The sequence below is a fragment of the Bos indicus genome, chromosome 6 (assembly GCF_029378745.1).
Source record: "Bos indicus isolate NIAB-ARS_2022 breed Sahiwal x Tharparkar chromosome 6, NIAB-ARS_B.indTharparkar_mat_pri_1.0, whole genome shotgun sequence".
Lineage (NCBI taxonomy): Eukaryota > Metazoa > Chordata > Mammalia > Artiodactyla > Bovidae > Bos > Bos indicus.
In genome coordinates, this window is record NC_091765.1 from 85,473,132 (window position 1) to 85,497,306 (window position 24,175).

Consider the following 24,175-nt stretch of genomic DNA (forward strand, 5'->3'; position numbering starts at 1 on the left):
CATTATTAATATCCAAATGAAGGATAGTCTTGGAAAAAAACAAAAAACAGTGTTTTGTATTCCAAAGGGGACAAAGTCTAATGTGTGATATGAAAGGAAATTGATGATGTAAAATGTGCTTTACAGCAGAGTAGAAATCCTGTCAGTCTTCTGATATTCTTGACTGGCAAAGAAGCTCTGGCTAGAGTGTGTTCTGCATTAGTTCTTAAATATTTCTTAGAGAATATGAAATAATTATTGAGTATTGAACCCAAAATTATGTTAGATATTTAAGAAATATTCAACCTGATCAGTATGGAAATAGGATTTATCATTATGTTCCTGAGGCCTCACCAGCATCTCAACTGGTTGAACTGAAAGCAATGAACAAAGGAAAGCACTAAACTTTAACTGTTAAAATTTCCATGTGTTTATTCATTTGTCATATCTTTTTAAAGAATAGATTATTTTAAACCTTAATTCTGAATCATGTGGCTTATTTCTGGAGTGAATCTTTGATCTTTGTCTTGATAAGTTGAAGACTGGACAAGAATCCAGATGAAGAGGAGAGAAATCTTTTCAAATCAGTGGCTGGATTATTCAGATGGATTCTGTCAAAGTTTCTAGCCCAATTATTAAAAAAAAAAAAAAAAGGCAGAAGAGACTACTCTATCTTTTTCTTCTTTGCAGTCTTACCAAACTTCCAGTAACAAAACAGGCAACATTTAGTGACCAGGAATGCAACAGTTGCCACACAGGCTAGCAGGAAGCCAATCACATCCAAAGAGTGGTACTGGAACCAGTTGAGGTCATGGAAAGCTGGTCGAAGGTGCTTGGCTCCTTTGTGGTGCATGACAAACTCAACCCAGAAGACTGCTCGGTCCAGGGGTTTTACAGGTTGATCATGGTGGATTCTTGATAACTTCATAGCATTCTCTTTATAGCTAAAATTTAATATATAAATAACAACCTGTAAAGTTTGTTAAGGACATGATACACCTAAAACACATATATATTATTAAAAATATATTGCATAATTAATTATATGGTAAGTTGTGTCATAATTTATATCACCAAGAATATGAAAGGCTTAAGAAAATTGTTTCCTCTTGAGATATTTCTAGATATGATGGTCCATTGGCTGGAATCTGTTGGATGCTTTAGAGTCTCAGCAATTATTGGAGGTAGGAGAGAAAATAATTTCCAATTGAAAATAGCATTCTCAAAGCACAGAAATAAGAATGGATTAATAGAATATGTAGCTTGAGAATACAGAATTTTGATCTAACTTGCTGAGTGTGGCATTGGGAATATAATAGTGTAGGAAGCAGCATGGAAGGGAAGGTCTATGAAAAAGGAACCCTTTCCCCACTCCTTCACTCTTCCCCAGGTTTGGTCTGGAGTGTCAGTATTAATTAGACTTCAGCAGTAATAGGAAATGATTCAAGTATGTGATCTTCATGGTCCTGACATTTCAGATGAAAGCAACAAAGCTTCATGTGATCTTCTAGGCAAGAAATAGGGCCTGAGACTGAATAGATGCTGGCATTTTTGCCTCAGGCTAAAGAGGGCTGTGTGTTGAAAACCAGAAACATTACTCTGCCAACAAAGATCTAAATAGTCAAGGCTATGGTCTTCCTAATGGTCCCATACCATTGTGAGAGTTGGACCATAAAGAAGTCAGATGCCAAATAATTGATGCTTTCAACTATGGTGCTGGAAAAGACTCCTGAAAGTCCTTTGGACAGCAAGGAGATCAAACCAGTCAATCATAAGGGAGATCAACCCTGAATATTCACTGGAAGGACTGATGTTGAAGCTGAAGCTCCAGTATCTTGGTCATCTTATGAGAATAGACAACTCACCGGGAAGGTCCACAGTGCTGGAAAATATTGAGGGAAGAAAGAGAAGAGGGCATCAGAGGATGAAACGGTTGGATGGCATCAGTGAAAATGAACATGAACTTGGGGAAACTCTGGGAGATAGTGAAGGACAGGGAGGCCTGGTGTGCTGCATTTCATGGAATCGCAAAGAGTAGACATGACTGAGCAACTGTACAACAACAGCAGAGGGCTGTGCCTGCAGTAGTGAGATGGAAGGATGGCAATAGCTGGAACACTAACCCTCCTGACTTCTGTCAAGGAACAGAAGACCAAACCACGGTTTTGGCTTAACGCTTTGAATGGCTGACTTAGAAGCAAGATTTCCTTGGGTTTGTAAAGGAGGGAGGTTATTCGCCCACACCAAAGTGCAATCATCATTGATAAAGAATACAGAACATTAAATAGTAGAAAATCATGGGAAAGCATGCAGCAAGTTTTGAGGATGAGAACTATAAATGAGAAAAAAGTAAACAAAGCCCTGTTGCCCTTTGGTTTAAACAACCAAGGCAGGCCTTTTTTAATACACAAAAATTTAAGGAATAAGTACCTCTGAACACATCTCAGGAAAACAAACAACAGCAACAGAAATTCCAAGACAGATACAGAAAGTATTTATCAGATAAAAAGTCAACAAAATACTCCATTAAAACACAAATTGGTTCATTAAATCCATATAAATATGAAATTAATGCTAAGTGATATTGGAAATTGTGGTCATGGGCAAGATGTGTACGTTGTAAGCTTTGATAACATTGTACTGATAATATAGCAAAGAAATCTAAGATGTGATGTTTAAGAGACATTGATGGAACCCACAGCCTGTTTTACAGAGTGAAGTAAGTCAGAAGGAGAAAAACAAATATCATATATTAATATTGTAACCTAGGAAAAAAATTGTACTTATTACCCCATTTGTAAGGTAGGAATAGAAATGCAGATGTAGAGGACAAACTTGTGTACACAGCAAGGGATGGGACACAGTCGGACAAATTGAGGAAGTAGCACTGACCTATATATACTATCATGTGTAGAGTAGATAGCCATTAGAATTTGCTGTGTAACACAGAGAGCTCAGCCTGGTACTCCGGGGCTTCCTAGGTGGCTCAGTGCTAAGGAATCTCCCTGCCAATGCGGGAGAGCAGGAGATGCACGTTCAATCCCTGGGTCAGTGAGATCCTCTAGAGAAGGAAATGGCAATCCATGCCAGTATTAAACCCTGGAAAGTCCTATCAACAGAGGAGACTAGCAGGCTACAGTCCATGGGGTTGAAAAGACTTGAATATACCCAAGAGATTGCCACAAAACACAAAAGCGTGGGATGGGGTGGAGGTCAGAGGAAGACGGTCAAGAAGGAGGGGATTTTATATATATATATATATATATATATATATATATATATATATATATATATATATAAACTTATGGAGGATTCACATTGTTGTACTGGAGAAGGGAATGGCAAACCACTTCAGCATTCTGCCTTGAGAATTCCATGAACAGTATGAAAAGGCAAAAAGATATGACACCAAAAGATGCACTGTTCAGGTCAGTAGGTGTCCAAAATGTTACTGGAGAAGATCAGAGAAATAGCCCCAGAAGGAATGAAGAATCTGACCCAAAGTGGAAACGATGCCCATTTGTGGATGTCTCTGGTGGTGAAAGTAAAGTCTGATACTATAAAGAGCAATATTTCATAGGAACCTGGAAATGTTAGGTCCATTAATCAAGGCAAATTGGAAGTGGTCAAACAGGAGATGGCAAGAGTGAATACTGACATTCTAGGAATCAGCGAACCAAAATGGACTGGAATGTGCAAATTTAATTCAGATGACCACTATATCTAATACTATGGGCAAGAATCCCTTAGAAGAAATGGAATAGCCCTCACAGTCAGCAAAAGAGTCCAAAATGCAGTACTTGGGAGCAATTGCAAAAATGACTGAATGATCTCTATTCGTTTCCAAGGCAAACCACTCAACATCACAGCAATCCAAATCTTTGCCCCAGCCACTAAAGCTGAAGAGACTGAAGTTGAATGGCTCTGTGAAAACCTACAAGACTTTCTAGGACTAGCACCAAAGAAAGATGTCCTTTTCATCATCAGATCAGATCAGATCAGATCGGTCACTCAGTCGTGTCCGACTCTTTGTGACCCCATGAATCGCAGCACACCAGGCCTCCCTGTCCATCACCAACACCTGGAGTTCACTCAGACTCACGTCCATCAAGTCAGTGATGCCATCCAGCCATCTCATCCTCTGTCGTCCCCTTCTCCTCCTGCCCCCAATCCCTTCCAGCATCAGAGTCTTTTCCAATGAGTCAACTCTTCGCATGAGGTGGCCAAAGTACTGGAGTTTCAGCTTTAGCATCATTCCTTCCAAAGAAATCCCAGGGCTGATCTCCTTCAGAATGGACTGTTTGGATCTCCTTGCAGTCCAAGGGACTCTCAAGAGTCTTCTCCAACACCACAGTTCAAAGGCATCAATTCTTTGGCACTCAGCCTTCTTCACAGTCCAACTCTCAGATCCATACATGACCACAGGAAAAACCATAGCCTTGACTAGATGAAACTTTGTTGGCAAAATAATGTCTCTGCTTTTCAATATGCTATCTAGGTTGGTCATAACTTTCCTTCTAAGGAGTAAGTGTCTTTTAATTTCATGGCTGCAGTCACCATCTATAGTGATTTTGGAGCCCAGAAAAATAAAGTCTGACACTGTTTCCACTGTTTCCCCATCTATTTCCCATGAAGTGATGGGACCGGATGCCATGATCTTCATTTTCTAAATGTTGAGCTTGAAGCCAACTTTTTCAGTCTTCTCTTTCACTTTCATCAAGAGGCTTTTGAGTTCCTCTTCACTTTCTTCCATAAGGGTGGTGTCATCTGCATATCTGAGGTTATTGATATTTCTCCTGGCAATCTTGATTCCAGCTTGTGTTTCTTCCAGTCCAGCATTTCTCATGATGTACTCTGCATTTAAGTTAAATAAACAGGGTGACAATATATAGCCTTGATGAACTCCTTTTCCTATTTAGAACCAGTCTGTTTTTCCATGTCCAGTTCTAACTGTTGCTTCCTGACCTGCATACAAATTTCTCAAGAGGCAGATCAGGTGGTCTGGTATTCCCATCTCTTTCAGAATTTTCCACAGTTTATTGTGATCTACACAGTCAAAGGCTTTGGAATAGTCAATAAAGCCATCATAGGGGACTGGACTGCAAAAATAGGAAGTTAAGAAACACCTGGAGTAACAGGCAACTTTGGCCTTGGGGTACAAAAGGAAGCATGACAAAGGCTAACAGAGTTTTGTCAAGAACACGCACCGGTCATAGCAAACACCACCCTCCTCCAACAACACAAGAAATGACTCTATACGTGGTCAATGTGTAGAGATGGTCAATCCCAAAACCAGATTGATTATATTCTTTGAAGTTGAGGATGAAGTTACTCTATACAGTCAGCAAAAACAAGACCAGGAGTTGACTGTGGTCAGATCATGAACTCCTTATTGCCAAATTTAGATTTACATTAAATAAGGAGGGAAAAGCAGTAGACCATTCAGATATGACATAAATCAAATCACTTACAATTATACAGTGGAAGTGACAAATGAATTCAAGGGATTAGATCAGATAGACAGAGTGCATGAAGAACTATGGACAGAGGTTTATGACATTGTACAGGAGGCCATGATCAAAACCAACCCCAAGAAAAAGAACTATAGAAGGGAAAATGGTTGTCTGAGGAAGCCTTACAAATAGCTGAGAAAAGAAGAGAAGCAAAATGCAAAGGAGAAAAGAAAATAAATATCCATCTCAATGCAGAGTTTCAAAGAATAGCAAGGAGAGATAAGATAGCCTTCCTATGTGGTCAATGCAAAGAAATAGAGGAAAGCAATAGAAAGGGAAAGATTTGAGATTTCAGAAAACTAGAGATACCAAGGAAATATTTCAAGTAAAGATGGGCACAATAAAGGACAGAGATGGTATGGACCTAACAGAAGCAGAAGATATTAAGAAGAGGTGGCAAGAATACAAAGAGTTCAGTTCATTTCAGTCACTCAGTCATGTCTGACTCTTTGCTCATGGACTGCAGCACACCAGGTTCCCTGTCCATCACCAACCTCCAGAGCTTGCTCAAACTCCTGTCCATCAATCTGGTGATGCCATCGAACCATCTCATCCTCTGCCATCCTCTTCTCCTCCAGCCTTCCATCTTGCCCAGCATCAGGATCTTTGCCAATGAGTCAGTTCTTTGCATCAGGTGGCCAAAGTATTGAGGCTTCAACTTCAACATCAGTCCTTCCAATGGATATTCAGGAATGATTTCCTTTAGGATGGACTGACTGGATCTCCTTTCAGTCCAAGGGACTCTCAAGAGTCTTCTCCAACACCACAGTTCAAAAGCATCAGTTCTTCAGTGCTCAGATTTCTTGATGGTTCAGCTCTCACATCCATGCATGACTACTTGAAAAACCATAGCTTTGACTAGACAAGACTGCAAGGAGATCAAACCAGTCAATCCTAAAGGAAATCAGTCCTGAACATTCATTGGACGGACAGATGCTGAAGCTGACTCCTATTGTACTCCATGGGGTGGCAAGGAGTTGGACATGACTGAGCTACTTAACAACAACAAAAAGTTGTTGCAAGATAAAAAAGAATACAACATTGTAAATCAGTTACCCCCCAATTGAAACAGCATATGTTTTCTAATATGCTGTCTAGGTTGGTCATAGCTTTTCTTCGAAAGAACAAGTGTCTTAATTTCATGGCTGCAGCTACCATCTGCAGTGATTTTGGGCAACTATACAAAAAAGATCATGACCCAGATAACCGCAATGGTGTGATCACTCACCCAGAGCCAGACATTCTGCAGCGTGCAGTCAAAAGGGCCTTAGGAAGCATCACTATGAACAACTAGTGGATGTCATGAAATTCCAACTAGGTTACATCTAATCCCAACAATCCTGGTGGGCTACAATCCATTGTATCAAAAAGAGTCAGACACAACTGAGGGACGAAGCACAGCAGGAAAGATGATACTATTGAAGCTTTGCACTTAATATGCCAGCAAATTTGGAAAGCTCATCATTGGCCACAAGACTGGAAAAGGTCAGTTTTCATTCCAATCCCAAAGAAAGGCAATGCCAAAAAATGTTCAAACTATTGCACAATTGCACTCATCTCACATGCTAGCAAAGTAATGCTCAAAATTCTCCAAGGTTGTTTTCAACACTATGCAAACCAATAACTTCCAGATATTCAAGCTGGATTTAGAAAAGGCAGAGGAATCAGAGATCAAAATGCCAACATCCATTGGATCATCAAAAAAGCAAGAGAGTTCCAAATCAATGTCTGCTTTTTCTTTATTGACTGACTACACCACAGCATTTGACTGTGTGGATTACAACAAATGTGGAAGATTCTTCAACAGATATTATATATGTAGGATATTATATCTGATGGGATATTATATCGCAGACCTGCTTCCTGAGATATATGTATGCAGGTCAAGAAACAACAGTTAGAACTGGACATGGAACAACGGACAGGTTCCAAATTAGGAAATGACTACATCAATGCTGTATATTGTCACCCTGCTTATTTAACTTTTATTTAGAGTACATGGGAGATGTCAGACTGGATGAAACACAATCTGGAATCAAGATTGCTGGGAGAAATATCAATAACTTCAGATACACAGATGACACCACCCTCTTGGCAGAAAGCGAAGAAGAACTAAAGAGCCTCTTGATGATAGTGAAAGAGGAGAGTGAAAAAGTTGGCTTAAAACACAGCATTCAATAAACTAAGATCATGGCATCAGACCAATCATTTCATGGCAAATAGATGGGGGGAGGGGCTCAAAATCACTGCAGATGGTGAGTGAAACCATGCTATTAAAAGACACTTGCTCCTTGGAAGAAAAGCTATAACCAACCCAGACAGTATATTAAAAAGCAGAGAAATTACTTTGCTGACAAAAGTCCGTCTAGTCAAAAATATGGTTTTTCCAGTAGTCATGTATGGATGTGAGAGTTGGACTATAAAGAAAGCTGAGTGTCCAAGAATTGATGCTTTTGAACTGTGGTGTTGGAAAAGACTCTTGAGAGTCCCTTAGACTGCAAGGAGATCAAACCAGTCAATCCTAAAGGAAATCAGTCCTGAACATTCATTGGACGGACAGATGCTGAAGCTGACTCCTATTGTACTCCATGGGGTGGCAAGGAGTCGGACATGACTGAGCTACTTAACAACAACAAAAAGTTGTTGCAAGATAAAAAAGAATACAACATTGTAAATCAGTTACCCCCCAATTGAAAGTAAGTTAAACAAAAAAGAGAGACGCTGATAAGAAGTGACTTCATAGTGAAAAATCATTCATTATTTGAAAAATTAAAATGTCTAAGAAATAATTTTAATCTCCAATGTCAATGCTCATTTATAGATTTATACAAAATTTGTAGCAAGGATTTATCTGATATATAGAAACATTTATTTAACCTTGGCAAATTTTTAAATTTTAATTAGTTTCTTTTTTCCAAAGAATATATTTGATTTATATGAAATATAATTATATAACAAATGTAATCCTTCATTACTGAGAATTTATTTATTTGCTTATGATCACAGCTAACCACCATGCTGCACAAAGTTCCCCAGAACTTATTTATTTTTTTACTCAAAGCCTGATCCCTATTACTCAAAGGTTGTCTTTCCACTCTCCCAACTCCTAGGCCCTAGAAAACACCACTCTACTCTCTGCTTCTATGAGTTCAAACTTTTAGGTTATACATATAAGTAATCTCAACTAATGTTTGTCATTCATTGTCTGAGTTACTTTACTCAGCACAATTCCATGTTTTCACTAATGGCAGTATTTCCTTTGTCTTCTTTGCTAAATATTATTCTTTTACATACCTATACCACATCTTCTCAATCTATTCATTCATTGACAGACACGTAGGTTTTATTCATATTTTGTTTTTTGTGAATAATACAGAAATTAGCACTGGGATGAAGATATCTCTTCCATATTCTGTTTTAATTTCCTTTGGTTATATATCCAGCAGTGAATGCTGGATAGTGAATTTGTTTTGTTGTTGATATTTTGACAAGCTTCCATACTGTTTTCCAAGTGGCTCCACCAATTTTCATTCCCATCTGGAGTGCACTGGAGTTCTTTTTCTACATCCTTACCAATACCTCTTACACCTTGCCTTTTAATGATGGCCTTTCTAAAAGTTCTAAGCTGGCTTGAAACTCAACATACGAAAAACAGACCATGGCATCTGGTCCCATCACTCCATGGCAAACAGAAGGGGGAAAAGTGAAAGCAGTGATAGATTTTATTTTCTGGGCCACAAAATCACTGCAGACATTGACTGCAGCCATGGAATTAAAAGACACTTGCTCCCTGAAAGGAAAGCTCTGATAAACCTAAAAAGGATATTAAGAAGCAGAAATATATATCATTGTGCTGACATGGTCCATATAGTCAAAGCTATGATTTTCTAATAGTCATGTATGAATATTATTTCATGCTTTTGTGCTCAGTTGTTCCTGCTCATTGAAACTTCACAGACTAAAGTAGTCCAGGCTCCTCTGTACATGGGGTTCACTAAGCAAGAATAATGGAGTGGGTTGCCATTTCCTACTCCAGGGGAATATTTTTCAAACAAGAATACTAGATTGGGGTGCCATTTCCTACTCCATGGTGTGATCACTCACCTAGAGCCAGAAATCTTGGAGTGTGAAGTCAAGTGGACCTTAAGAAGCATCACTATGAACAAAACTAGTGGAGGTGATGAAATTCCAGTTGAGCTATTTCAAAACCCAAGAGATGATGCTGTTAAAGTGCTGCACTCAATATGCCAGCAAATTTGGAAAAGTTAGCAGTTGCCACAGGACTCAAAAAGGTCAGATTTAATTCCAGTCCCAAAGAAAGGTAATGACAAAAGAATTTTCAAACTACTGCACAATTGCACTCATTTCACATGCTAGCAAAGTAATGCTCAAAATTCTCCAAGCTCAGCTGCAATACTACATGAACAAAGAACTTTCAGATATTCAAACTGGGTTTAGAAAAGGCAGAGGAACAAGAGATCAAAATGCCAACATCCACTGGATCCTATAAAAAGCAAGAGACTTCCAGAAAAACATCTACTGCTTCATTGACTATGCTAAAGCCTTTACTGCATGGATTACAACAAAGTGGAAAATTCTTCAAGAGATGGGAATACCAGACCACTTTGCAAGTCAAGAACCACCTGTGTGCAGGTTAAGAAGCAACAGTAAGAGGTGAACATGGTATGCTAAAGCCTTTACTGCATGGATTACAACAAAGTGGAAAATTCTTCAAGAGATGGGAATACCAGACCACTTTGCAAGTCAAGAACCACCTGTGTGCAGGTTAAGAAGCAACAGTAAGAGGTGAACATGGTACATTGGACTGGTTACAATTAAGAAAGGAGTACATCATGAGAAATGCCAGGCTGGATGAAGTTAAAGGTGGAATCAAGATTGCCAGGAGAAATATCAAGAGCCTCAGATATGCAAATGACTCTGCCCTTATGGAAGAAAGCAAGGAGGAACTAAAGAGCCTCTTGATGAAAGAGAAAGAAAGTGAAAAAGCTGGCTTGAAGCTCAACATTGAAAAACACTAAGAATATGGTATCCTGTCCCATCACTTTGTGACAAATAGATGTGGAAACAGTGTCATACTTTTATTTTCTTGGGCTCCAAAATCACTCTGGAGAGCAACTGCAGTCATGAAATTAAAAGGCTCTTGCTCTTTGGAAGAAAAACTATGACAAACACAGACAGCATATTAAAAAGCAGAGACATTACTTTGCTGACTAATGTCCCTATAGTCAAAGCTATGGTTTTTCCAGCAATCATGTGAGAGTTGGACCATAAAGAAGGCTGAGCACTGAAGAACTGATGCTTTCTAATTCTGGTGCTGAAGAAGACTCAAGAGTCCCTTGGACAGTAAGGAGATCAAACCAGTCAATCCTAAAAGAAATCAACCCTGAATTTCATGGAAGGACTGATGCTAAAGCTGAAGCTCCAATACTTTGGTCACCTGATGCGAAGAGCTGATTCACTGCAAAAGAACCTACTGCTGAGTCAGATTGAAGGGAAAAAGAAAATTGGGCAGCGGAGGATGAGATGGTTAGATAGCATCACCACCTCAATGGACATGTATTTGAGCAAACTCCAGGAGATAGGTGAGGACATGGTAGCCTGGCATGCTGTAGTCAATGGGGTCACAGAGTCAGCAACAACTTAGTGACTGAACAACCTCAACAACAATTCTAATAAGTGTGAGGTGGGGAAGGTGAGGTTTTGATTTGCATTTTATGATGCTTAGTAGTGTCAAGCCCCTTTTCATGTACCTGTTGGCCATTATACATCTTTTTTGGGCCAATATCTATTCAGTAACTCCATTTTTTAAAAAATTTTGCTATTGAGTAAGATGAGTTACTTATATCTTTTGTATATTAGTTTCTTATCAGATGTGTTATTTTAAAAATGTTCTCCAATTTGGTATGTTGCCTTTCATTTTGTAGGTCATTTCTTTTGCTGTACAGAAGCTTTTGAGCTTAATATAGCCTCACCTTTTGTTTTGCACTGGTTCCTTGTACTGTTGGTATCATATCCCAAAATTTGTTGCCAATACCCTTGTCAAGAAACTTTTCCTCCTGTTTGATCATAGGAGTTCTGTGTTTATGGTCTTATGTTTAAGTCTTTAGTCCATTTCTAGTCATCTTTTGTAAGTAATGTAATATACAGCTCCAAATTCTATTCTCCTGCATATAATTATCTAGTTTCCCTAATACTACTCATTGAAGGGATAACGCTTTTCCTATTGAGTATTCTTCACTTTTTGAAAAATATTATTCAGCTTTATATATGAGGGTTTGTTTCAAGGCTCTCAATCCTGTCCATTGGTCTGTATGTCTATTTTTATGACAATATCATCTGTTCAAAATTACTATAGCTTTGTAGTACAGTTTGAAATAAAAAGTGGGATGCCTTCAATGTCATTATTTCTTGGGACTGCTTTGGCTGTTTGAGATCTCTTGTGGCTTCATACAAATTTAGAATTTGTTTTTCTATTTTTGTGTCCCAGAAGGCCTTAGAAATTGATCACCCACTCCATTCTTCTTTTTCTACCAAGGAACTCTTTCTAGCTGAGTTCTCTCTTGGTGCTGAGCAATGCTGCCTTGAGGATGATGCTGGTAAAATAAAACTGTTATCATTTTATTCTTGTGTGATTTATCTCAGGCTTTTTTTTTTTTTTTTTGGTTGTTGTTCTACTGTGTTGCTAAAATTTCATACATGGACTTAGAGCATTCCCAGAGGTGATTTTGTTCATAGATAGTGTCTAACTGTTATTTTCTGCCAGGGAACAAGGAGGCTAGGGTCTTCTCTGCCTCCATTTGGATCTCTCAATTTTGCTTCATTCTCTTTCTCTAGTTTTAATTTAAAATATACCAATATAAAATATTTTAAATGAACAAATATAACTCTATTTTTACAAATATATTTCTATTACTTTCTATTTATAAATTAGACAAGCAAATAGCAGAAGTTTCTAAACTGGTGTTGGTTATAACTACATGAGGAAAGCTGAGTGGTTATGTTTTTATGATTTTGTTACATTTCCTAAATTCTTTAAAGTGATAATATCTGCAATTTTTAAGAAATAAAAAGTACTATTGTAAATTAAAAAGCTTATATCTTTTTAACAATAGATAATTTTCTTTAAATAAATGTAGTATTTCTTTGAGGTTGTAATCTATCACTCAGTAGTGGTAGGTGACAAAATAATTTCACAAGATTTAAGAAATATAAAATAATCTTATTTGATATTACCCATGCACTGGTTATTATATAAAATTATCAATTTATAATTGTATAAAGCTGATTATTCCTTCAAAATACACGAGGCTTCTTAAAAATGTATATATTCTCTACTCACAAAGGGTTGTTAATAACTTCTTTCAAAGCATTCAGCAGATCTGCACTTGTCATTCTTTGCAAGTCTACTTCAACAGCTGCCCCTTTTGCTTGCATACGAACAACATTATCATACTGGTCAGCAAAAAAAGGAATTCCAACCATAGGGACCCCATGGTAAATAGCTTCATAGACCCCATTGGTTCCACAGTGAGTGATAAAAGCTCTGGTTTTGGGATGGCCTAAAAATTTAAAAAAAAAAAAAAAAGAAAGAAACATTATTATTCTAAATTGTAAGGGTTTCAGAAACAGAAAACCATGACACCTGCATAAGCCAAATTCTATTAGGTAACATTTTGTATATAATTATGTGCCATGAGAACACATATAAATCCTTATAGGCTCTGAAGAAAGCAGCAATTAATTACTCCAGGCTAAGTATAGTTAGTGATTCCAACAATTAAGTCATCCCACAGACAACTAAGAAGTTTCCTGCAGAATACATGATGGAGAGTACTTGCCATTTGACAAATTATTGCAAGAAGAATATATCAATAAAAACAAAGGGAGGGACTGTAGAAACCAAATATTTTTGAAGATGGAAAAAGGGAGGTGAGATGTGTAGGATTTCAATATGAGAATGTTGGCATAACAGGCTAGAAAGATAGGTTACATCAAGTTCATGATGTACTCTGTTTAAGAAAATAGGATTTGCACTTGACTTTATACTAATATGCAGCCATTTATATTATATATGAAATATAGGTGAGATGGCTTGCCAGATTTTTTTTTCTCTAGAGAAGAGAGGTAAGAGAAAATGGATGAAGAACATCAGGAGTGTGTTACAATATTCTATACAAAAGTTAATGAGAGCCTGATCTAAAAGTACTTTCTCTGACATTGATCCTGAGGAGGGAGAGATTAATCATAAATGCAAGATTTATAAACTTGATATTTATGCTAAAGTTTGACAAAGATCCTTGACCAAGGTCTAGTCAGGTTCCTCTGAACTCTTCTCAACTAGAATTTGATTTTGTGGCTCCACTATCTCTGCATTGCCCAATTTTAGCAAGCATTTATTAGGTCAGTTCAACTATTTGTAATTTTTCATCCAATGAACTTCCATTATGTTCTTTAGGGGAAAATTCCCCACTTTTCCATTCTGCATACAGAGTTGTATCTCTCTGTCTTATTGTAAAATAAGACTCTCTGTCTTATTGTAAAAGTCCATTGCACTAATAACTATACTTATCATGATGGTCTTGAATAAAGTGTGCATTAGCCTTTAAAAAATGTCATGAATAATCCTTTTTTATACAAAATACTGAAGAAATGTGAAGAACACATTAAAATTTCTTTTTTCTTATTTTAAATATAAATTTGTAGGATATCTGTTATTGAATAATCATTCAGATTAAACTTCATTCAGCTCTATTTATTTTTCTTCTCTTTGGTCTTACCAAGAAGATCATTTTGTGGAATCCATTTATATAGTCGGGTATTGGCGCCTAGTGTTTCTGGTTTCTTTCCTGTGTATCGCCACAGAACCTATTAAGATGAATGTCTTTATTAGAAGATTTTTAGAATCACATCCTATCAGAAGTTAACCTATGATTGATCAGATTTGATGCCTCCAGGCAATACACAAGCAAACAGTCCCCAACAATGAGTGTTTATAAACCATTAACACTATAACCATGTTTTCAAAGGCTTGCAATAATCCTAGTCAATGGCCTTTCATCTTCCAGTTAATTCTAACTTGACCCGATGAAGAAAAATGATGAAGATGTAGATGAAGGAAAACTACAATCTGCATCTGAAAGAACTACATATTGATGTTACTAGGCCACTCTGGTAAAGAGGATTTTTGAAACAAAGATTTTACCTCTTTTGAACTTATTTTTTTACATACTTACCAGTAACATAGACGCATAAAGTATTCATAACTATATTTATCATTTTAAAGTATTGTAAGTCTAGAGTTTGGTGACATTAAAACATCTACAACGTTGTGTAACCATCAACTATTTGGCATGGCATCTGGTTGCACGGTCGTGTCTGACTCTTTGTGACGCCATGGACTGCAGCCTGCCAGGCTCCTCTGTCCATGGGGATTCTCCAGGTAAGATTACTGGAGTGGGTTGCCATGCCTTCCTCCAGGGCATCTTCCTGACCCATTGGATAGGACCCAGGTTTTCCACATTGCAAGCAGATTATTTAACAACTAAGGCACCAGGGAAGAAAGCTGAGTGCCGAAGAATTGATGCTTTTGAACTGTGGTGCTGGAGAAGACTCTTGAGAGTCCCTTGGACTGCAAGGAGATCCAACCAGTCCATTCTAAAGGAGATCAGTCCTGGGTGTTCTTTGGAAGGACTGATGCTGAAGCTGAAACTCCAATACTTTGGCCACCTTATACGAAGAGTTGACTTATTGGAAATAACTCTGATGCTGGGAGGGATTGGGGACAGGAGGAGAAGGGGACAACAGAGGATGAGATGGTTGGATGGCATCACCGACTCAGTGAACGTGAGTTTGAGTGAAGTCTGGGAGTTGGTGATGGACAGGGAGGCCTGGAGTGCTGTGATTCATGGGGTCACAAAGAGTTGGACACGACTGAGCTACTGAATTGAACTGAAGGCACCAGGGAAGTCCAATCAGCTCTATGTTTACCTCAAATATTTTCATCATCTATAACATCAACTCTATCATTAAATAACTCCCTATAGCTCTCATTCCTTAGCCCCTGATAATCTCTGCCCTACTTTCCATCTCTATAAAATTGGACTACTCTAGGTAACAGGTACAAGTAGAATCATACATTATTTGTATACATAAATCATACAGTATTTGTTTTCTTCTGACAGCATTATTTTATTTCAGGGTTCACGCTTGTTTCAACATATCATAACTTCCTTTCTTTTTAAGGTTGAATAATATTTCACTATATACACATATGTATACATATATATATATGTATGAATGTATGTATGTAAATAAATTGCAAAGCAGAAATAGAGGAACAGGTGTAGAAAACAGATGTATGGATACCAAGGGGGAAGGCAGGTGGGATAAAATGCGAGATAGGGATTGACATATATACACTACTGATACCATGTTTAAAGTAGATAACTAATGAGAACCTGCTGCAAAGTACAGGGAACTCTACTCAATGATGTGGAGTGATCTATATGTGAAGGAAATCCACCGAAATGTGATATATGTTTACATATAGCCGATTCACTTTGCTGTATAGTAGAAACTAATACAGAGAAGGCAATGGCACTCCACTCCAGTACTCTTGCCTGGAAATTCCCATGGATGGAGGAGCCTGGTAGGCGGCAGTCCATGGGGTCGCAGAGAGTCGGACACGACTGAGCGACTTCACTTTCACTTTTCACTTTCATGCACTGGAGAAGGAAATGGCAACCCACTCCAGTGTTCTTGCCTGGAGAATCCCAGGGACAGGGAAGCATGGTGGGCTGCTGTCTATGGGGTCTCACAGAGTCAGACACGACTGAAGTGACTTAGCAGCAGAAACTAATACAACATTGTAACGTAACTATACTAAAACAAAACTAAAAACTATTAACCCTCCAAAAAATAAAAAACAAAATAAATTCTTTATCCATCATTTTTCTGACCTGAAAATTGTTGCTCTGACTTGTTCAGTTGCTCAGTTGTATCCGACTCTTTGCAACCACATGGATTGCAGCATGCCAGGCTTCCTGTCCTTCACCATTTCCCGGAGTTTGCTAAAATTAATGTCCATTGAGACAGTGAAGCCCTTCATCCATCTCATCCTCTGTTTCCCACTTCTTATCCAGCCTTCAATCATTTCCAGCATCAGGGTCTTTTCTAATGAGTCAGTTCTTCACATCAGATGGCCAAAATATTGGAACTTCAGCTTCAGCATCATCCTTGCAATGAATATTCAAGACTGATTTCCTTTAGGGTTGACTGGTTTGATCTCCTTGCAATCCAAGGGACTCTCAAGAGTCTTCTCCAACACCACAGTTCCAAAGCATCAGTTTGTCAATGCTCAGCTTTCTTTATGGTCCAACTCTGACATTCATACATGACTCCTAGAAACACCATAGCTTTGACTATAGGGACCTTTGTCGGTAAAGTAATGTATCTTCTTTTTAATGTGCTTTCTATGTTTGTTATAGCTTTTCCTCCAAGGAGCAGGAATCTTTTAATTTCATGGCTGCAGTCAATATCAGCAGTGATTTTGGAGCCCAAGAAAATAAGGTCTGTGACTGTTTCCATTTTTTCTCCATCCGTTTGCCATGAATCAATGGGACTGAATGCCATGATCTTTGTTTTTTGAATGCTGAGTTTTAAGCCAGCTTTTTCAGTCTCCTCTTTCAGCTTCATCAAGAGATTCTTTAATTCTTGTTCACTTTCTGCCATAAGGGTGGTGTCATCTGCATGTCTGAGGTTATTGATATTTCTCCCAGCAGTCTTGATTCCAGCTTGTGCTTCTTCCAGCCCAGTGTTTCATATGATGTACTCTGTGTATAATTTAAATAACCAGGGTGACAATATACAGCCTTGACATATTCCTTTCCCAATTTTGAATCAGTCCATTGTTCCAGGTCTGGTTCTAACTGTTGTTTCTTGACTTGCATACAGGTTTCTCAGGAGGTAGGTAAAGTGATCTGGTATTCCCATCTCTTGAAGAGTTTTCCAGTTTATTGTAATCCACACAAAGGTTTTAGCATAGTCAATAAAGCAGAAGTAGATGTTTTTCTGAAATTCTCTTGCTTTTTCTAGGATCCAAGAGATGTTGGCATTTTGATCTCTGGTTCCTCTTTCTTTTCTAAATCCAGCTTGAATATCTGGAAGTTCTTGGTTCACATACTGTTTAAGCCTATCTTGGAGATTTTGAGCATGACCTTTCTATCATGTGAAATGAGTGCAATTGTGTGGTAGCTTGAACATTCTTTGGCATTGCCTTTCTTTGAGAATGGAATGAAAACTGACCTTTTCCATTCCTGTGTCCAGTGATGAGTTTTCCATATTTGCTGGCATATTGAGTGCAGCACTTTAACAGCATCATATTTTAGTATTAGAAATAGCTTAGCTGGAATTCCATCACCTGCACTAGCTTCGTTCATAGTGTGTTTCTTAAGGGCCAGTTGACTTCGGACTCCAAGATGTCTGGCTCTAGATGAGTGATCACATCATCATGGTTATCTGACTCATTAAGTTACTATGCCTGCTGCTGCTGCTGCTGCTAAGTCACTTCAGTCGTGTCTGACTCTGTGCAACCCCATAGACGGCAGCGCACCAGGCTCTGCCTACAAATATGTGTTTTAATCACTGATTTCAATTCCTTTCAATATATAGCCAAGACAGAATGTCTAGTTCATACGATCCTATGTTTAACTTTCTAAGTAACCACAAAAATGTTTTTCGCAGCAGATGCATCATTTTTACTCCTAGTAGCAGTCCACCAAGTCCTATTTCTCTACATTTTCACCAACATGTTATTTTCCGTTTTTTCCCTTCTTTTTCTGATAATAGATATCCTATTGAATGAAGTATTAATTTTATGTGCTTTTGATTTTCATTTCCATAATGATGAATGATGTTGAGCTTCTTTTCATATACGTTTTGACCATTTGTATATTCCTTATCTATTCAAGTACTTTTCCATTTTTCAATTAGATTTTGTTGTTGTTGAGCTGTAGCAGTTCTTTTATGTATTGTGCACATTAATTCCTTACCAGATACATAATTTGAAAAGATTTTCTCACAATCTACATTTTATCTCATTCTCTTGATAGTATCTTTTGATGCAAAAGGGTCTTCATTTGAAGAAGTCTAATTTATATATATATTTTTTCTTTCTGCTTTTGCATTTGCTGTCTTACCTATGAAATCATAGCAAAATCCACTGTGATGAAGTTTTCCCTTAAATTTTCTTGTAAAAATGTTATATTTTTACTACAAAGTTTAAGTCTTTGATAGATTTTGAGTTGATTTTTTATAAAAGAGGAGAGTCCAAATTTCTTCCTTTGTATGTGGACCTCAAGGTATTTTCTGCCAGTCTTCTGTTTTTCTCATTAACAGTTGCTCTTTATTTTTTTGCTCTTTTGGTATGCCAGAGGGAAGAAGTGAACTTAGCATCTTCCTAATCTGCTCTTTTATCTACACTTCTATCATAGTTTCTTGTAATCCTTTTTATATCTACAACACCATTAGTAATTTCTGTAGGTTCATTTCTGACTTTATTTGCATCTATTCTTTTTTTCCTTTTTGCCAGTTTAATATTTTGATAATATTGCTGATCTTTTCAATTAACTAGCTTTGGTTTTACTGACTTTTTTTTTAATCTTCTTTTAATCTCTGCTCTAATCTTCATAGTTACTTCCTTCTACAAGCTTTGGGTGTAGTTTTCCTTCATTTTATAATTCTTTAAGGTATAATATTAGAATATTAATTTTAGATCTTTTTTCATTTTAAAGGTAGGCATAGAGGTATAAATTTCCCTGTGATCCCTTCTTCCTCTAAATCTCTTATTTTGATCTCTTGTGTTTTCATTTATTTAAAAATTATTTTTAATTTTTCTTGGGATTTATTCTTTGAGGTATTTATTGCTAACTTCAAAGCATACAAAAACTCTGCTCTTTAATATCTCCATCCAACTCTTTCTGTAATTAATGTCATAAATTACATATTTAATCAGTGTTCCTAATTACATAAATTATAATTGCTTTATGTATTTTATTTTAATTGAGAAAGACAAAATGAATTGGAGTTACAACCAAATTTAGATTGATATCAGCTTTTAAAATTATTTTTGATCTTACCTTTACTGCAGCCATTTTTGTCTCCATGTGGTTTGCTTTACTATCTTGTAGCTTTTCATTTCATCCAAAAAGAGTCCTTTTTGTATTTTCTTATATGCAAAGTCTAATGGTAATGATGTACCCCTCAGCTTTTGTTTTTCTGTTAATGTCTTAATTTCTATCTCATCTTTGAAGGAAACTTTGACAAAATTGCAATTAACATTTTTTTTTTTCTTTCAGCACTTAGAATTTATCAATCTAAATTGCAGAGTTTCTGATGAGAAATTTGCTGATCATTTTAGTGAAGATATCTTTTATGTGATGAATTACTTCTGTCTAGCTCCTTTCAATATTTTTTCATTGTTTTTGGCTTTCAACAGCTTGAATTTAATATGTCTTTGTATAGGTCGTTTTGATTTTATCCTACTTGAAGTCCTCAAGCTTCTTAAACTTGTATATTCATGAAGTATTTCATTAAATCTGTAATATTTCATGCCATTATGTACTTAGTATCCTTTCTGTCCATTTCTCTTTTTCAAGAAGTCCTACAGTCTCTATGATTATTCACAGGAAAGTGTCCCGCAAGTGCCTTAGGGTTCATTTTTCTACATTTGCTTTTCTTTCTGTTCCTCCAATTTGATAATTGTGATTATCTTTTCTTCAAGTGTGCTGATACTTCTTCATAGTCATGTCTGATTTGGAACCCATGATGTGAATTTTTCATTTCAGTTATTATAAATTTTTAGCTCCATGTTTTTTTGTTGTTGTTGTTTAATTTTTCCCCTTTATCAGTATTTTACTTCCTTTTTACTTCCTTTCCTTCTCTTTATTGTTCTCTTCTTGCCTGGAGAATCCCTATGGACAGAGGAGCCTGGTGGGCTACAGTCCATAGGTTCGCAAAGAGTTAGACACCACTGAGTGACTAAGCACACAAAAGGCAAACATACAGTAAAGACAGGATAGCATCCACACAAAAATGATATCAAAACCACCAATGGTGACAAGTGGAGATTACAGATATTGGAAATGTATTTTTGAAATGATATTTGAAATTAAAAGATCAGCAACTTAAAACAAGTACATATATTGATGCTATACCAAAACCTTATGGGAAATGCAAAGCAAAATCTACAATAGCTACACATATAAAAAAAGAAAACGCAATCCAAGCACAACACAAAGGACAGTTATCCAACCACAAGAGAAGAGGAGGGAAAAAAGAAGGGAAGAAAAAGACCTATGGAAACAAACCCCAAACAATTAAGAAAATGGCAACAGGAACATACACATTGATAATTACCTTAAATGTAAATAGATTAAAAGTTCTAACCAAAAGACATAAACTGACAATTGATAATGAAAACCAGATTCATATATATGCTGTGTACAAGAGACTTACTTTAGACCTAGGGACACACACTGACTGAAAGTGAGGAGATGGAAAAAGATATTCCATTCAAATGGAAAGCAAAAGAAAATTGAAGTAGTGATACTTGTATCATACAAAATAGACTTTACTACAAGGACTGTTACAATAGAAAATAAAGGGCACTACATAATAATCAATGGATCAATATAAGAAGAAGTAATAGTAGTTGTAAACATATATGCACCCAACATAGGAGACAAATGCTAACAGCTTTTATAAAAGGAGAACTCAACAGTAATACAATAATAGTAGGGCACTCACACCAATGGGCAGATCATCCAGACAGAAAATCAATAAGGAAACACAAGCCTTAAGTAATACATTAGATCAAATAGACTTAATTGATATTTATAGGACATTCCATCTGAAAGCAGCAGAATACAGTTTCTTCTCAAGTGGACACAGAACATTCTCCAAGATAAATCACATCTTGGATCACAAAGCAAGTTTTAGTAAATTTAAAATAATTGAAATTGTATCAAGCATTTTTCTGATCACAAAGCAATGAGATTAGAAATCCCCTGGAGGGGGAGGGAAGCAAGAAAACACAAACACACGGAGGCTAAACAGTATGTTACTAAACAAACAGTGGATCACTGAGGAAATTTTTAAAAATCTAAGGATTAATGACAACAAATATACAATATCAAAAACATATAGGACACAGTAAAAACAGTTCTAAGAAGGGAATTTTTAGCAATACAATATTACCTCAAAAAACAAGAAAAATCTCAACTAAATATCCTAACCTTAACCTGAAGCAACTAGAGAAAGAAGAATAAACAAAATCAAAGTTAGTAGAATGAAGTCATAATGATCAAAGCAGTAATAAATGAAACAGAGACAAAGAAAACAGTAGCAAAAATCATTGAAACTAAAATCTGGTTCTTTGAGAAAATAAGCAAAATTAGCAAAACTTTAGCCAACTCATCAAACAAAAAAGGAAGAGGGCTCAAATCAATAAAATTAGAAATGCACAATACAGAAATACAAACGATATTGAGAGTACTAAAAGCAACTGTTTATCAATAAAAGACAATTGCATGACATGGAAGAAATGGACAAAGTCTTAGAAATGTTCAATCTCCCAAGACTGAACCAGAAAAAAAAAAAAAAGAAAATATAAACAAACCAATCACAAGTACTGAAATTGAAATTGTGATTAAAAATCCTCCAACAAACAAAAGTTCAGAACCCTGATGACTTCACAGGCAAATTTTATCAAAATTTAAAGAATCAACACCTATCTTTCTGAAACTCTTCCAAAAATTGCAGAGAAAGGAATATTCTGAAGCTCATTATACGAGACGACCATCATCCTGATATCAAAATCAGAAAAAGATATCACAAAAAAGAATATTATAGGCCAATATCAGTGATAAACATAGATGCCAAAATCTTCAACAAAACACTAGCAATCTGAACCCAACAATACATAAAAAGAATTGTACACTATAATCAAGTGGGATTTATTCCAGAGATGCAAGGATTGTCCAATATACACAAATCAATCGATGTGATACACGACATTAGCAAAGTGAAAGTCTCTCAGTCATGTCTGGCTCTTTGTGACCCTGTGGACTCTACAGTCCATGGAATTCTCCGGGACAGAATTCTGGAGTGGTTAGCCTTTTCCTTATCCCAACCCAGGGATCGAACCCAGGTCTCCTGCATTGCAACTGGATTCTTTACTAGCTGAGCCACAAAGGAGCCCAAGAATACTGGAGTGGGTAGCCTATCTCTTCTCCAGTGGATCTTCCTGACCTAGTAATTGAATTGGGGTCTCCTGAATTGCAGTGGGTTTCGTTACCAACTGAGCTATCGGGGAATCACATTAACAAACTGAGTAGTAAAGCCATATAATTATCTCAATTGATCCAGGAAAATCTTTTGACAAAATTCAACACATATTTATGATTAAAAAAAAAAAAAAAAAAGCTCTGTAGAAAGTGAGCCTAGAGGAAAGTTACCTAACAAAATAAAGGCCATGTATGACTAACCTATAGCAAACATTATTTTCAATGATGAAAAATAGAGCATTTCTTCTAAGACCAGAAATATGACAAGGATATTCCCTCTTGCCACTTTTATTCATATAGTTTTGGAGAGAAAGAGTTCTTGGTGCCTCTAGCCCTTCCTCAATACCACTCCTAAGCATTGTATTTTAATGCAATTAAAAATGCAATAATTTTATGAAGATTTTTTTAGATTAAATGTTTAAATGGGTATTACTTCTACAAAGCAAGTTTTGAAAGTAATTTGGATATAAATATAAGAATTGCCATAATTATTTGAAAAACAATTTCTGTAATGGTCTGTTTTATCTAAAGCTAGGGAAAAGGTGTCACTCAGTTATAACCTAGAATGATATATATAAAATTACAGTTTGCTGGAACATTGTAAAGTATACTCTTAAATCTTTTACTGGATTATTAAAGCTTTAACTGTTTAAGAATCATTATTTAGGATTTCATTTAGGATTATTTTTAGGATTCATTATTTAGGATTATTAGCAGAAACATTCAGTTCAGTTCAGTCGCTCAGTCATGTCTGACTCTTTGCAACCCCATGGATCGCAGCACACCAGGCCTCCTTGTCCATCACCAACTCCCAGAATTCACTCAGACTCACGTCTATCGAGTCAGTGATGCCATCCAGCCATCTCATCCTCTTGTCGTCCCCTTCTCCTCCTGCCCCCAATCCCTCTCAGCATCAGAGTCTTTTCCAATGAGTCAACTCTTCACATGAGGTGGCCAAAGTACTGGAGTTTCAGCTTTAGCATCATTCCTTCCAAAGAAATCCCAAGGCTGATCTCCTTCAGAATGGACTGGTTGGATCTCCTTGCAGTCCAAGGGACTCTCAAGAGTCTTCTCCAACACCACAGTTCAAAAGCATCAATTCTTTGGCACTCAGCTTTCTTCACAGTCCAAGTCTCACATACAAACATGACCACTGGAAAAACCATAGCCTTGACTAGATGGACCTTTGTTGGCAAAATAATGTCTCTGCTTTTCAATATGCTGTCTAGGTTGGTCATAACTTTCCTTCCAAGGAGTAAACATCTTTTAATTGCATGGCTGCAGTCACCATCTGCAGTGATTTTGGAGCCCAGAAAAATA

The 24,175-nt window shown here is 36.8% G+C and overlaps 1 protein-coding gene across 2 annotated transcripts in view; it reads right to left on the bottom strand.

The window, feature by feature from the left end:
* Positions 1-608: 608 nt before the first annotated feature.
* LOC109560052 (UDP-glucuronosyltransferase 2C1-like) overlaps positions 609-24,175 on the bottom strand; it is a 34,002-nt gene continuing 10,435 nt past the window's right edge. For both annotated transcript variants that reach the window (XM_019962064.2, XM_070791554.1), the window contains 3 exons: positions 14,291-14,378; positions 12,853-13,072; positions 609-923 (listed from right to left, as the gene is read on the bottom strand). In XM_019962064.2, the coding sequence (XP_019817623.2) occupies positions 644-923; positions 12,853-13,072; positions 14,291-14,378 (588 nt within the window). In that variant the 3' untranslated portion in view covers positions 609-643. The remainder of the gene's footprint in view (positions 924-12,852; positions 13,073-14,290; positions 14,379-24,175) is intronic.